This window comes from Entelurus aequoreus, linkage group LG08 (genome assembly GCF_033978785.1).
Source record: "Entelurus aequoreus isolate RoL-2023_Sb linkage group LG08, RoL_Eaeq_v1.1, whole genome shotgun sequence".
Taxonomy (NCBI): domain Eukaryota; kingdom Metazoa; phylum Chordata; class Actinopteri; order Syngnathiformes; family Syngnathidae; genus Entelurus; species Entelurus aequoreus.
In genome coordinates, this window is record NC_084738.1 from 13783862 (window position 1) to 13799124 (window position 15263).

General features: G+C 40.3%; 2 protein-coding genes across 5 annotated transcripts in view; both read right to left on the bottom strand.

The window, feature by feature from the left end:
* Positions 1-3901, bottom strand: part of ccdc186 (coiled-coil domain-containing protein 186) — a 38787-nt gene extending 34886 nt beyond the window's left edge. Inside the window, exons 1-4 of one of the 3 annotated variants that reach the window (XM_062055643.1) lie at positions 3670-3744; positions 1022-1884; positions 794-920; positions 446-574 (exon numbers count right to left, since the gene is read on the bottom strand). In XM_062055643.1, the coding sequence (XP_061911627.1) occupies positions 446-574; positions 794-920; positions 1022-1863 (1098 nt within the window). In that variant the 5' untranslated portion in view covers positions 1864-1884; positions 3670-3744. Of the gene's footprint in view, positions 1-445; positions 575-793; positions 921-1021; positions 1885-3669 lie in introns of all 3 variants that reach the window. The other 2 variants (XM_062055642.1, XM_062055644.1) reach the window with 2 other exon arrangements.
* Positions 3902-5522: 1621 nt separating this feature from the next.
* On the bottom strand, positions 5523-13635 carry LOC133655451 (coiled-coil domain-containing protein 186-like). 2 transcript variants are annotated; one of them, XM_062055646.1, is made up of 3 exons: positions 13532-13635; positions 6832-7012; positions 5523-5836 (listed from the first exon to the last, which is right to left on the bottom strand). In XM_062055646.1, exons 1-3 carry the CDS (start codon positions 13546-13548, stop codon positions 5765-5767), a joined length of 270 nt encoding a protein of 89 aa, XP_061911630.1. In that variant the 5' UTR covers positions 13549-13635; the 3' UTR covers positions 5523-5764. The 2 variants fall into 2 exon arrangements, with proteins under 2 accessions (XP_061911630.1, XP_061911629.1); XM_062055645.1 differs by lacking the exon at positions 13532-13635 and adding an exon at positions 7105-8393 and having other exon boundaries at positions 5524-5836.
* Between the last annotated feature and the right edge of the window lie 1628 nt (positions 13636-15263).

A 15263-nucleotide genomic window follows, 5' to 3' on the forward strand; every position in this document is an offset into this window, starting at 1 on the left:
TTTCTATCAGATTTGGTAGTCAGAGAAATATGATGAATTATATATATTTGTATGATAGCGTTTGTATAGCGCGTCTCATGCACAAGACAATTCAAAGTGCTTTACATAAAACATTAGAAAAATACAGTTCACAATAGAATAAGATAGATAAAATAATTAATACCACGTACAAATAATTCTACAAAAAAAAAATAATAATAATAATGTTGTAAGATAAAAACTCTAAACAATTTGTATTGTTTTCTGCTTGTCAAACTATAATTATTGTGTCAGTTTTGGGTGTCTAGAATGGATGAATTGGATTTACTTTGTTACATATAGGAACTTTTGGGGGGCTAATTCAATGGACTCTTTAGAATAGATAACTACCAAAAACTGAGGTCCCACTGTATATTAAAGCCAAGAGCCAATGAGTGACTTGTGAAGCAATGGGGTCTTGTTTTACCTGTTCAAGGCGGTGGGTCATCTCCTTCTGCATATGCATGAGGCCAGCCTTGGCCGCCTGGTCCTGCTGAATGAGTTTGTCCCGAGTTTCCTTCAGCTCCCTGAGCAGGTCCTCCACCCTGCTCTCCAACTGTCAACAATACACAATGAGTGTATCAAACAGGCTGAGTGTGTTGTTAGGCAACACCCAATTTAACCTGCTGCACTGCTCCACAAGAGCATTATTTAGGGAGAAAATGTGATTATTTTATAGTGAAGATAGGCATGCACTAACCAAAATGATGACTACATTGCTCCTTCTGTGTTATTAACACTGAATGAACTAACAATAATCAACAGCGGCACTAACTTTTCTGATGGTGCCAATGTGCTGCTTCTCTGTCTCAGCCCTCTTTTTCAGCTGCTCCTTCATGTTGTCCTTCTCAGAGCAGATACCAAGGATCAGATCCTGATGCCGCTTGTTCTCCTCCAGCAACCTGCACAACACGTAAAGTCCAAAAAATGTAGTAAAACATAGAAAAAGGCAGTTTTTGAGGTACAACAATACAAATAATTACATTTGATGACTGTTTACTACCTCTGAATGGATTTTTCCTGTTGGTCATACTTGAACTGGACACACTTCTCAAACACTACCATGCACTCGCCCTGCTCCGGAGTGAGTCCATTGACGGGCTGGCTTGCTTTCTTCCTGCCTTCCAGCTCGCCGTCCGACATCCGACAGGCCAAGAGCTCAGACTCCAGCTCGTCCAGCAGGGACTCATGCGACAACGAGCGCTGGAGCTGGGAGATCATCTTGCGACTGCAGTCCGTGTCGTAAGGGCTCGAGGAGGAATCGGAGGGGTTGGCTGATGCGTTGGTGCCGCTTTGTGGGCTGCAGACGAGCGAGGAGCTGGTGGTGTCTGAGGTAGGAGTGGAGGGGCCGTTAGAAATGCCGGATGTGGTGGCGGAGTTTGGGGGGGAGTTTTTGGAAGTGCTGTGAAGCAATTCATTGTGTCTCTGCGGTGCGTGCTCGTCCCTGTGACCATTTGAAAGCACATCTGGTGGCGACTCCTCCGTAGGGAACTCATTGTCAAAAGTCAGCAACGTTTTTATCGTCCCTTCAAGAACAGAGGGGGAGCTTTCAAGTGCATCACATAATGAGTCTTCATTTGATAGAGGTGGCCTTTCTTCCTCTACTGAACTTGTCATGCCATCACTGTTGTTATCACAGGCGAGATCACGCTCTCTTTCTTGTTCTTCCACCTCTGTTTGGATGTCCACAGGAATGCATTCTGTCTGCACACATTCCTCTGTGCAATCGTCAGACGTGTGATTTTCCACTTGAGTTGTACACTTCTGGAGCTGCAGGCCTGTCACCGACTTGACGTCAGATCCTTCCGCCATGTGCGAATCTGAGGCAGGATCAGCATGCTCCATAGTGCCTTCTTTTCATCAAATCTGACAAAAACAGAAGGAGAAACAGACTATTTTTAGGCTATTTACTCAAAGAAATGTATACTTGCCTTGGCCTTGTTGAGAACCGGTAAATGCGTTAGAACTCCAGCAATAAGCCATAACTTTAGCTATTTCATTTATTTCGACCATGCTTAACAAAGTTACATTGAAAAGCAATAAACGGGAACACTTTGCTCAATTTAATATGCTGAAGAAGGAGCGGGGAGAAGCATACTTTATTTAATCCTTTACCCCTTCTCCATATCTCAGTAATTACTGTTCTAAAATTATTTTTCCAAAAAAGAAGGAGAAGAATAGATATTGTGTAATAAAGGATAGCTTGCTTGTACAGCACTAAGAAATTCAGGAGTAAAAACTCACAGAAACATTGTATTGTTAATAAACACACAGAATATATAATACCTACTTTCAACATTCTTTGTTCAATACCTTGTAAAAAAAAAACAATGGCTGCACTAGTTCTTAAACCGGCTTATATTGTACATTGTTTGAATTTTTTGCTTGATCAGTTCAATAGTTTTACTCCGCATACTCTCATATATGATGTGCAGGCATTCAGATATTTTGAATGTAGTTCGGCTAATTTTCCTGAAAAAGGGTTGGTTTGTTCTCCATAACAGACATTGTAGAGTATAATCCTAACTGCCCTTTTTTTGCATTGTGGTTAGTGGATGAAGTGTGCACATAAAGCTAAAATATGTAGTTGAAAGAGTACTATTACACACTTTCAATGTGTTAAATACACAATGTAAATATTCTATTAATCAGGGACGGTCCATAAGACTTGACAAGCTCATGATGTCCTATGCAACATGTCATGACCAGCTCAGTGGCCTTGTGGTTAGAGTGTTCGCCCTGATACTGGGAGATTGTGAGTTCAAACCCCGGCCGAGTCATACCAAAGACTACACAAATGGGACCCATTGCCTCCTTGCTTGGCACTTAGCATCAAGGGTTGGAATTGGGGGTTAAATCACCAAAATGATTCTTGAGCGCAGCGCACGCTACTGCTCACTGCTCACCTCACCTCCCAGGGTGTGAACATGGGGATGGGTCAAATGCAGAGGACAAATTTCACCACACCCAGTGTGTGTGTGACTATTGTTGGGACTTTAACTTTAACTCTAAAATGTATCAGAATCAAGCACTAGTGTAACCAACAATGCATCGTAGTTTTCCTTTTTAAATAAACACATATTACCATCAACATTAGACATTTCACTCTATAGAATAAAGAGTTAAAAGCATTGCAGTGAAGGAAGAAAACACTAAAAAAAACATAACCTTTTTAGTGGCATTAGGCGTGGAGGCTCCTTTTGACAGGTGTCAGCTGTCAAGATTACAATGCTGTTTGGCTTTACTAACAGAACCCTTGCACTATGTTACGCATTGACGGTAGTAATTGTGTAGATATCAACGAGTATATGGATTAAATGATGTGTATTCGCAGCAGTTTTACTGTCATTTGCAGCTCATTTAAAGCTATAGCTAAGCCGAACCGCGCAGACGCTAGCACACAATGTCAACAGCCCGCTAATGTCGTGTTTTTTATCCCGTCACATGGGCGTTGTTAAATGTAATAAACAACAAACCGGACTTACTTCGACGTCGATATGTAACAAATAGACATAATTACAAAGATATAATACATATTATTTGTTAACGTTAGCTTTGCTAGCTGTAGCATCGCTAAACTAGTTTAAAGGTCCACCCCATTATCACGAAGGAAGCAGGCGTTTAATGAAAGAGAAATGTGGCTATAATCACCCACCAAGTGTGGCAAATCCATGAGCTGTTCAATGTACAGGCAACTTGGGGTAAAAGGTGAACTTTAATCTGCCTTGACAGCAGCTAATCGGCCCAACAAGTCCTTTTGATATGACACATCAACAAATATGGCTACTGCCTGGGAAAAAGGGGGCGGAGAGAAGGCATGAGCCAATGAGCGGTGAGGCTGCTTGTGACGTCACACATATACTTCAAAGGTAGCTCCTCCCCCTCCCTCCCATGAGGAACGTTGGTACTTATCAGTAGGAGAAACATTATCTACCGCTTGTCCGTCTTTGACGAAATCAAATAAAACATGCTACACACACCTTTGACATATATAATGTTATAGGATCTATAATGTAATAAAATGTTTAAAAACATCGACCTACACACATTTAAAGGCGCTGTTTGCAACTTAATTATAGTCTAATCATAGTAAAATCTTACTATGTCACCTAAAAGTAAAATGTTAACTTAATAACTTAGCTGAATAACTTTTTTTTGCCACGCAGTCGGTTTATTGAGGTTTTTGTTTTTTTAAATATCCATCCATCCATCCATCCATTTTCTACCGCGTGTCCCGTTCGGGGTCACAGGGGTGCTGGAGCCTATCTCAGCTGCATTCGGGCGGAAGGCAGTGTACACCCTGGACAAGTCGCCACCTCATCACAGGGCTAAGATAGACAACATTCACACACTAGGGCCAATTTAGTGTTACCAATCAACCTATCCCCAGGTGCATGTCTTTGGAGGTGGGAGGAAGCCGGAGTACCCAGAGGGATGCAAACTACACACAGAAAGATCCCGAGCCCCAGGATCGAACCCAGGACCTTCGTATTGTGAGGAAGACGCACTAACCCCCCTCAAATTCTTGCATGGGGGCCCTGAATTCCTGGCAACTGCCCTAGACCAGCACCAGGCATGGTTTTCTGCGCCCAGTTAGGACCTATAGCACATATGCTACTGGGGCCCTGGACTTTTGATCCAAACTAGCTCATTAAAGCCCAGATTTTTATACTATAGTGGTACCTCAACTTAGGACCTCACTGAGTTCCACTCAAAACAGCCCTTCTCATTGAAATTAATGTAACCCGTGCTTGGCTGCCTTAAAACTTTAACATATCACATTCCATTTAAAATGTAAAAGTGAACTTTTGGACAAGAAATACTGTATGAAAAATAGAATTACCAGATAATATATTCTGTATTACTAGAACTACCATAGCTGCCTTACATTAAAGTAGTGAATACACTCTTATTTTTTATGTATTCTATTTTAACTGTTTCTTTTATTGCCATCCTCTTTTGTTGCTACAGACATTTACATTTCCCCACAGGGATACATAACGTTTTCTGAATACAATAACATTTACTTCAAATAACTGCAGTAGTTTTATAAAGTGATAATGTACTGCTTGTGGGCTTTCAGAGGACAAGCAGTGGTATCGGGCCAAAGTTCTGGCGTACCCATCGGAAGTAATCCGAGGATGTGCATTTAGGCCACCTGAGACCCATCAACTCCTCACTGCTGGCCATTCCATGTGCCCTAGCAGGTAAGACTGGAGGGTATTAAGTTTAAAAGAGCTTTAAATTATTTTGGACTAAGTGCTTTAAAAATAGTGTAAAGGGTCCTTTGAAATGCCCTGTGATGAGGTGGCGACTTGTCCAGGGTGTACCCCGCCTTCCGCCCGATTGTAGCTGAGATAGTCTCCAGCGCCCCCGAAGGGAATAAGCGGTAGAAAATGGATGGATGGGTCCTTTGAAATGTGTTTTACTCTTAATGTATGTGGGTAAATTAAAGTAGTTTTGAATACCTTGATTAAAACCTATAACCGGCCCCATGCCTAAAAGAAGAGACAAATACTTGATCTTGAGTATGTATTCTGATAGCGTGCAGTACATGTTTATTTACAAAGGCAATTGCCAAGACTATGTATTGTGGTGATGGGCTGCCCCCTGCTGGTCGTTATCTGACAGAAGAGCACGTAGTTTGGTCCTTGTTGGTGCCGTTGCATTATTGTTGATGAAGCTGACGGGTGATCTCCTTGGTATCCTCTCAGACATGCAGCCTATTGGAGAGAGCAAGCGACCTTCAGGCAAACAGTGCTGAGCTGATCTTCTCTGCTGGGTACGCCGCTCCCTGCACAGTTAAGACTGACGGCTCCTGCAGAACCACAAGGTAAAAACAAAAGTGTTAAAAAACCTGTTTGTATTTTGACTCACACTGTTGCGGATATGCTCTCCAGTGAATGCACAATGAAAGGTGAAAAGTCAGTCCAAAGATACAGTGGACGTGAACTTTGTGGACTACGGTTACAGCATGGCATTGGAAAAAAGGCACCTTTGCTCAATAACACCTCGACTCCTTCAGCTGCCCTTTGCCATTCGCTGTTTCCTCTCATGCCATGCCCTGGTTTCAAACTTCACCAAACATGTCTTGCTTGTAATACACTGTCTCTGTTTTAATAAAATCACACATTTGTGACTCAGTCTCTGTGCTTATTTTGTTAAATACAACTGCAAAATAAGCCACCATGGGGCCAAAGAAAGTTGCAAGTGCCCGCACTGATAAATAAAGCGAGAAACAATTGAACTATTGCCAAATTCGCTTCAATAAAGTTAAGGCAAAATATAATTGTATAGTCTGTTTCATGCACAAGAAAATTCAAAGTGCTTTACATAAAACATAAAAACCCTAAACATAGTAAAGCAAGAAATATTAGAGTACAAAATAGAATAAAAGAATACAATGTACAAATAATTCTGATAAACACAAGCCAAAAATTGTGTAAAAATGTTTTCTATACAATTTGTATTGTTTTCTGCATGTCAAACTATAATTATTTTAGTAGTTTTGGGTGTTTGGAATGGATTAATTGGATGTACTTTATCCATCCATCCATTTTCTACCGCTTATTCCCTTCGGGGTCGCGGGGGGCGCTGGAGCCTATCTCAGCTACAATCGGGCGGAAGGCGGGGTACACCCTGGACAAGTCGCCACCTCATCGCAGGGCAGGATGTACTTTATTACCTATAGAATTTTTTTTTTTTGGAGTATTCAACAGACTATTTAGAACAGATAACAAAAACTGAGGTCCCACTGTATATTAAAGCCAAGAGCCAATGAGTGACTTGTGAAGCAATGGGGTCTTGTTTTACCTGTTCAAGGCAGTGGGTGATCTCCTTCTGCATTTGCATGAGGCCAACCTTGGCCGCCTGGTCCTGCTGGATGAGTTTGTCCCGAGTCTCCTTCAGCTCCCTCAGCAGGTCCTTCATGTTGTCCTTCTCAGAGAAGATACCAAGGATCAGATCCTGGTGCCGCTTGTTCTCCTCCAGCAACCTGCACAACACACACAGTCAAAAAATTCAGTGAAATAAAAAAAAGGCAGTTTTCAAGGTACAACAAAACAATTACATTTCATGACTGTTTACCTCCGAATGGACTTTTCCTGTTGGTCATACTTGAATTGGATTAATCCATTGTGGATATGCGGGGAGCGCTCGTCCCTGTGACCGTTTGGAAGCATATCCGGTGGCGACTCCTCCATAGGGGACTCATTGCCAGAACGTTAGCAACGTTTCTATCGTCCCTTCAAGAACCGAGGGTGAGCTTTCAAGTGCATTTTTAATGATGTGGCCTTTCTTCCTCTGATTAACTTGTCATGCTATCACTGTTATGAGGCCAGCTCACTCCCTCCTTGTCATTCTTCCACCTCTGTTTCTTCACAGGTAGGCCTGGGCCGACAACAAATTTTGCGCAACGATATATTGACCGTCAAATTATAGCTGATAAACGATATTGTCAATAGTGTTTTAAAATATCGAACATGTAGGCAGAGGTAGAGTTGTATATTACTTCACTGTCAATCAAATGAGGACTTTTGTTAACAAAAGAGCAGAACAACAATATAAACACTACAGTATAAGCAGATGTATTAACAGGTCATATGCAATAAAACTTTAGTCTGGCAGAATCTGAGCGAGGAACACCACCATGACATGACTATAGAATAGAATAGAATAGAAAGTACTTTATTGATCCCTGGGGGAAATTCAGCACCACAGTTCGCTCACAATAGACAATATGACATTTGTAGCTTTTTTCAAAATGCTACTTTTTCCATTAACGGGCAACATGTCTTTGGCGATGAAGAGATTGATTGATTGATTGATTGAGACTTTTATTAGTAGGTTGCACAGTGAAGTACATATTCCGTACAATTGACCACTAAATGGTAACACCCGAATAAGTTTTTCAACTTGTTTAAGTCGGGGTCCAAAGAGAACCACATGTATGTGAGCACACACTATTTTGCTTGCACAGTCATTCCTCAGGAAATGTGAACTGTTGTGACAAAGGTTCTGCATCTTCATATGCACATACTTTAGCAGTTGGAAATACTGAGTCATGTGGTTATGTTTCAAGTGGGCATGCAAGTTTGTCGTGTTTGATTTTTTATTTTGGTGTCAATTCTCGCACAAATTCTGTAAAGTGGCCTTTTGGTGTTGATAGTCTCACCTTGTTCCAAAGGTTTAAAACCGATGCAGTGCAGTGGCATTTTGTTCTCCGTGTTTACTATTGTATTAGTTGCGGACTAACTTTTTGCACTGTGTGTTGCCAACTCCTCACCAAGGAAAGTAGCAATAGGATGTCCCAAAAGGCGCTAGAAGTAGCTAAATTACCCTCCTCCTTTATCCGGGCTTGGGACCGGCAAAGTCTCCCAAAAAAGACACTTTGGCAGAGTTAATTTGATGCCTTTTTTTGTAGGCATTTTATTTTTATTTTTTTAAGTATTTTTTTGTTTTGTTCTATTTTTGTTGAGTTTTTTTTTTAAAAGTTTAGTTTAGTTTCATAACCTTATGCCCTACACATAGTAGCCTACAAAAAGTCACAGTAAAACATGAAAATTAATTTTCCATAACTATACAAAACTTGAAACTTAACATTAAAAATGTAAATGGACTAAAAAGAGAATAGAAAAAAAATGTCATTCAGTTTTCATTTTTTCAAGCCCCCCTCTCGACACAAGCTGTGCTGGCTCACAGAAAGAAGAGATCATCTTCATTTTGATCAAGGATTTCTATGCCAGGTTCAGCAACGGAGGGAGCTGGTTTTGATGAGTAAAAAGCTGATGTGCCAAAAAGCTGAAAAACATCATCGGGCAGCTTGTGCTCATAGCAGGCATCACCAGACAACTTCAGACCGTATCGGACATACAGGATGGAGTTAAGGGTCTGCAAGGACATTGGATTTCCCAGTTTTCTTTTTACCACACTCATCTGACTGAATATTCTCTCAACTTCAGCATTCGAGTGCGGAAAGGACAACACAGACACAGCAGCCATGGCAACTTCCTGGAACGGGTTGCTACCAGCTGCATCTCTGAACTTCCATATCTCACTCCAGAAACCCACTGTGTTTTTTATTTCACCCCACCGACTTAGATGGACGGCACGCCATTGCTTAACAATCTTGTTAATGTCTACAGGGGAGTAGCCAAGAAGTTTGGCAATTTTTTCCAATTTTTCCAAGCTTTTATTGTGCTTTAGAATTTCCTCCACACTAAAAACTGACATATACCGCAGTACTTCAATGTTGTGTGGCAGTCTCACCCTCAGCTCAGTAGTGAGGGAGACGGTGAAGGCTACACACCGCTTTCGAACATTGTTCATGTCCTCAGGTACAAGGTGAAGCTCAGCTGCCTTGGATTCAAAAAGGTAACCAAGGTATGAATGGGGACGGATGTATCCATCAATTGGCTCTTTGAGGACATCAATATTTTCAAGTGGATCAAGCACCCTACTACTCACAGACTTCATCAGGCCAACCAAGCTGTCAAGATGTTTCAGGGGATCTACCTGCTCTCCTTCAAAAGCTTTGATGGCTAACTGGACCTCACCCAGCACTGACTTCAAAAATATCAGATACAAAATGTTTTGAGGATCATTGTACATGTTGTACAGAACCTCAGCCATGTAACAGTGTTCACTCGATTTTGCTAACTCAAAATGTATTTTTAGAGCATCCCACTGGTCCAAAATGCGGGACACTGCTGGCTCAATGGACAGCCAGCGTGTGGCACACACTTTGGTTATTCGCGAAAGCTTCTCCCCAAGGTTGATTGTGTTATATAAAGCCTTATAGGCCTCCCTGTGTTTTGGAGACACTGAAAACCAATTATATGTCTCCCTTACCAAGTACTCCACACTATGGGGGATGGTGTTATTCGATGCATGACTTACAGCAAGCTGCAGAGAGTGACACACACAGCGAATAAGAACTATATCTTTGAGGCCATACTCCTCCCTCAGCACTTTATGTACCCCATTGTTTATCTCTGTCATAACAGAGGCATTGTCGGTGCCTATTCCCAGGAGTTTCTCCTTTTTCAGACCACACTTCTCGAGGAAAGCCACAACCGCTTGGGCTACAGATCTTGCATCTCCTCCCTCCAACTCGACAATCCCCAGAAATGTTGAAACTACTGTGCTTTTGGTCTCACTAAAGTACCTTATGACAACCCCCAGGTACTTGGACACACTTACATCAGTGGATTCATCGAGGAGGAGGCTGAAACTCTGCTCACCCACATCTGCCACCAACTTTTTAAGAAAGTACGGTGCTAGGACATCATTTATCATTTCAGTGCACGTCGTTCTTTGCATTTTACATTTAGTGGCAGCAGTGGAGTCAGAAAAAGCCGATTTACATGCTTCCCAAATATGGTCACATGCAAGCAATGAACAGTGTTCAGCAATAGCTAGAGCAATTTTGGCCTCAGCTTTATTTTCACAGTCAATTTGTTTACTAATCAATGGCAGGCTCAGAGTCGATTTGTTTTGCTTTGCCTTTTGAGTATGTTTTTGGGTGTTCTTATGTTTTTTAATGTCACTTAGTTTGGCACAAAAATCAGCTTTACAATACAAGCAGAAAGCCCTTGTGTCGTCGCCAATGAATTTTTTTAACCAGCCTTTGTATTCAGGGTTTGATTCCCATTGCTTTCTGTATTTTTGGGTGTACACTTTAGACTGAGACATGATGAGCTAGCTAACTATATGTTGAACTTTTGTCACAGAGGCACGCACACAGACTAAGTGAATGCTCCTGAAGCCCGTAAACACTCATGCATATGGCAATTATCGACCCTGGAAAAGTTATCCACTACCTTTTTTCTTTATCGTTCCGTTAATTTACTTATCGGATATCGGCCCAGGCCTACTCACAAGAATGCATTCTGTCTGCACACATCCCTCAGTGCAATCGTCGGATGTGTGATTTTCCACTTGAGTTGTACACTTCTAGAGCTGCAGGCCTGTCATCAACTTGAGGTGAGATCCTTCCACCATGTGCGCATCTATAAGCTTGGTTCACGGTGTCTTTTTTGCTTCAAATCTGACAAAAATTTAAGGAGAAACAGAATATTTTTAAGCTATTTACTCAGAAAAATGTATACTTGCCTTGGCCTTGTTATGAGCTGGTAAATGCGCTAGAATTCCAGCAATAAGCAAAACAAACCTTCAGCTAAAGATATGGAAATGGCTTCAATTATTTCCAACGTGCGCAACAAAGTTACAAATTAAAAAAACATTAAACTTTAAAACACTTTGCTCAATTCAACATGTTCAAGAAGGAGCAAGGAGAAGTAGAGCTTATTTATTCCTATAGCTCTTCTCCATGTGTCAGTGATTACTGTTCTAAAATTACTATTCCATAAGAAAAATTAAAGAATAAATAGTGTGTCATAATGAATAGCTTGTTTGAACGGCACTGAGGCATACAGGGTAAAAACGTACAGAAACATAGTATTGTTAAACACACGGAATATATAATACATACTGGGCATAGGTTGATTGGCAACACTAAAAAAATGGCCCTAGTGTGTGAATGTGAGTGTGAATGTTGTCTGTCAATCTGTGTTGGCCCTGCGATGAGGTGGCGACTTGTCCAGGGTGTACGCCGCCTTCCGCCCGAATGCAGCTGAAATAGGCTCCAGCACCCCCCGCGACCCCAAAAGGACAAGTGGTAGCAAATGGATGGGATGGACTTTCAGCATTCTTCGTCCATATACCTTGTAAAAAACAATGCCTGTACTAATTCTTAAACCGGCTTATATTGTACATTGTTTGAATTTTTTGCTCGATCAGTTCAATAGTTTTACTCCGCATATTCTCAGAGGTTTTAGTTTGTGCAGGCATTCATATGTTTTGAATTTACTTTCCCCCTGAGGTGAATTGCTGCTAATATTTCTAAATAACATAACAGATTGTATAGAGTATTATCCTAACTGCCCTTTTTTGTATTGTGGTTAGTGGATGAAGTGTGCACAAAAAGCCAATATATATATATGATTGAAATAGTATTAGTAAACAACTTCAAGGTGGTAAAATACACAATGTAGATATTTCATCAATCATTCAGGGATGATCCGTAACACTTGACAATTTCCTGATGTCATATGCAACATCCATCCATTTTCTACCATGTCATTTTAAAATGTATCAAGGCTGTAGAACAGTGGTTCTTAACCTGGGTTCGATGGAACCTTAGGGGTTCGGTGAGTCGGGCTCAGGGGTTCGGCGGAGGTCAAAACACACCCGACTCATCGTGTAAATAAAAACTTCTCCCTGTCGGCGTATTACGGATAAGACAACAGCAGAAGTCAGACTGATTTGCAGGTGTGTAAATTGATGTGAGTTTATGCACTGTGTTGGTTTTGTTCTTTGAACAAGGTGATGTTCATGCACGGTTCATTTTGTGCACCAGTAAAAAAATATGGTAACACTTTAGTATGGGGAACATATTCACCATTAATTAGTTGCTTATTAACATGCAAATTAGTAACATATTGGCTCTTAACTAATCATTATTAAGTACTTATTAATGCCTTATTCGGCATGGCCTTATTATAACCCTAACCCTGGCCCTAACCCTAACCAAATAACTCTAAATTAAGTCTTTGTTACTTAGAATATGTTCCCCTAGTGTAAAAAAAAACTCTAAATTAAGTCTTTGTAACTTACAATATGTTCCCCATACTAAAGTGTTACCAAAAATATATAACTTTGTCTTGAATTTGAAAAAAATAACATTTTATTTTTCACTAAAGAAGGGTTCGGTGAATGCACATATGAAACTGGTGGAGTTCGGTACCTCCTACAAGGTTAAGAACCACTGCTGTAGAATCAAGCACTGGTGCAACCATCCATCCATCCATTTTCTACCGCTTGTCCCTCTCGGGGTCGCGGGGGGTGCTGGAACCTATCTCAGCTGCATTCGGGCGGAAGGCGGAGTACACCCTGGACAAGTCGCCACCTCATCGCAGACTATATTTACCGTCAACATTTTACATTTAAGTGTAGAATAAACAGTTAAAAGCATTGCAGTGAAGGAAGAAAACACTAAAAAACAAGCTTTTTAGTGGCAATAGGCGTGGAGGCTGTCAAGATTACACGTTTTTCGCTTTACTAAGAGAACTCTTGCACTATGTTATGCATTGACGGTAGTAACTGTGTAGATATCAACGAGTATATGGATGAAATCATGTGTATTCGCAACAGTTTTACTGTCATTTGCAGCTCATTTAAAGCAAAAGCTAAAGCCGCACCGTGCAGACGCTAGCACACAATTTATTGTTTTAAATGTTTTAACAACAAACCGCACTAATAAACAACAATCTGGACATACCACGACGTCGATATGTAACAGACATAATTCGTCAGAGAAAATAAATACTCAGACGTTGTTGACGTAAGCTTTACTATCTACTATTAGCATCGATAAGCTAACTTGCATTTCCACGCCATTATGACGAATAAAGCATGCGTTTGATGAAATATAAATGAGTGTATAATCACCCACCAAGTGTGGCAAATCATTGAGCGGCTCAATGCACAGGCACCTTTGGTTAAAATGCGAACTTTAATCTGTCTGTCTTTTTCTTTGGTTTAATGGCGGTTGGCAAGCAACCTTGTGGTGTGCATTACCGCCACCTTCTGATTTGGCGTGTGGACCGAGATGGAACCTCTATGTCAGGGGTGTCAAACTCATTTTAGATCCGGGCGCCACATGGAGAAAAATCTACCCCCAAGTGGGCCGGACTGGTAAAATCACGGCACGATAACTTAAAGATAAAGATAACTTCAGATTGTTTTCTTTGTTTAAAAATAGAACAAGCACACTCTGAAAATGTACAAATCATAATGTTGTTGGGGGTTTTCCCCCACACGTACATGTTGCGTTAATAGTATTCTATCTTTATTTGTTGTTATTTATACTTTCTGAATAAATTATGTGAAAATGCTCATCAGTCAACTCATTGTTGTTAATTTTCAATCCATCAAGATAAAAAAATAATGTCAAAATCAAATTACAGGATGTTATCTATGTAGTTTGCTCATTTTCCTCAACTGGTGCTCTAACACAGTGGTTCTTAACCTGGGTTCGATGGAACCCTAGGGGTTCGGCGGAGGTCAAAACACACCCGACTCATCGTGTAAATACAAACTTCTCCCTATCGGCGTATTACGGATACGGCAACAGCTGACTGGTTTGCAGGTGTGTAATTTGTTGTGAGTTTATGCACTGTGTTGGTTTTGTTGTTTAAACAAGGTGATGTCCATGCACGGTTCATTTTATGCACCAGTAAAAAAACATGGTAACACTTTAGTATGGGGAACATATTCACCGTTAATTAGTTGCTTATTAACAAGCAAATTAGTAACATATTGGCTCTTAACTAGTCATTATTAAGTACTTATTAATGCCTTATTCGGCATGACCTTATTATAACCCTAACCCTCTAACCCTAACCAAATAACTCTAAATTAAGTCTTTATTACTTAGAATATGTTCCCATAGTGTCCAAATAACTCTAAATTAAGTCTTTGTTACTTAGAATATGTTCCCCATACTAAAGTGTTACCAAAAACATATAACTTTGTCTTGAATTTGAAAAAAAGTATTTTTTTATTTTTCACTAAAGAAGGGTTCGCTGAATGCACATATGAAACTGGTGGGGTTCGGTACCTCCAACAAGGTTAAGAACCACTGCTCTAACATCATGTGATTTTTTTTTTTTTTTTTTTTTTTACATATGTAGCATAATCTACAAAAATACAAAAAAATTGCTATTCCGACATCTAGTGGACACATTTGGAACAGCAGTTTCTTTCATTTAGGGCTGCAACAACTAATTGATTATATCGATTTTAATGATAAAAATAGTTGGCGATTAATTTAGTCATCGATGCTATGCGCATGCGCAGAGGCATTTTATTTTTAGTTTTTATAAACCTTTATTTATAAACTGCAACATGTACAAACAGCTGAGAAACAATAATCAAAATAGGTATGGTGCCAGTATGCTGTTTTTTTCCAATAAAATACTGGAAAGGATAGAAATGTAGTTTGTCTCTTTTATCCAAATATTAATTGATTAATCGAAGTAATAATCGACAGATTAATCGATTATCAAATTAATCGTTAGTTGCAGCCCTACTTTCATTCCAAAATTTTGGGTAATTTTTATACTTAGCAAACTAATCCCGCGGGCCGGATAAAATCTGTTCGCGGGCCGTATGTTTGACACCCC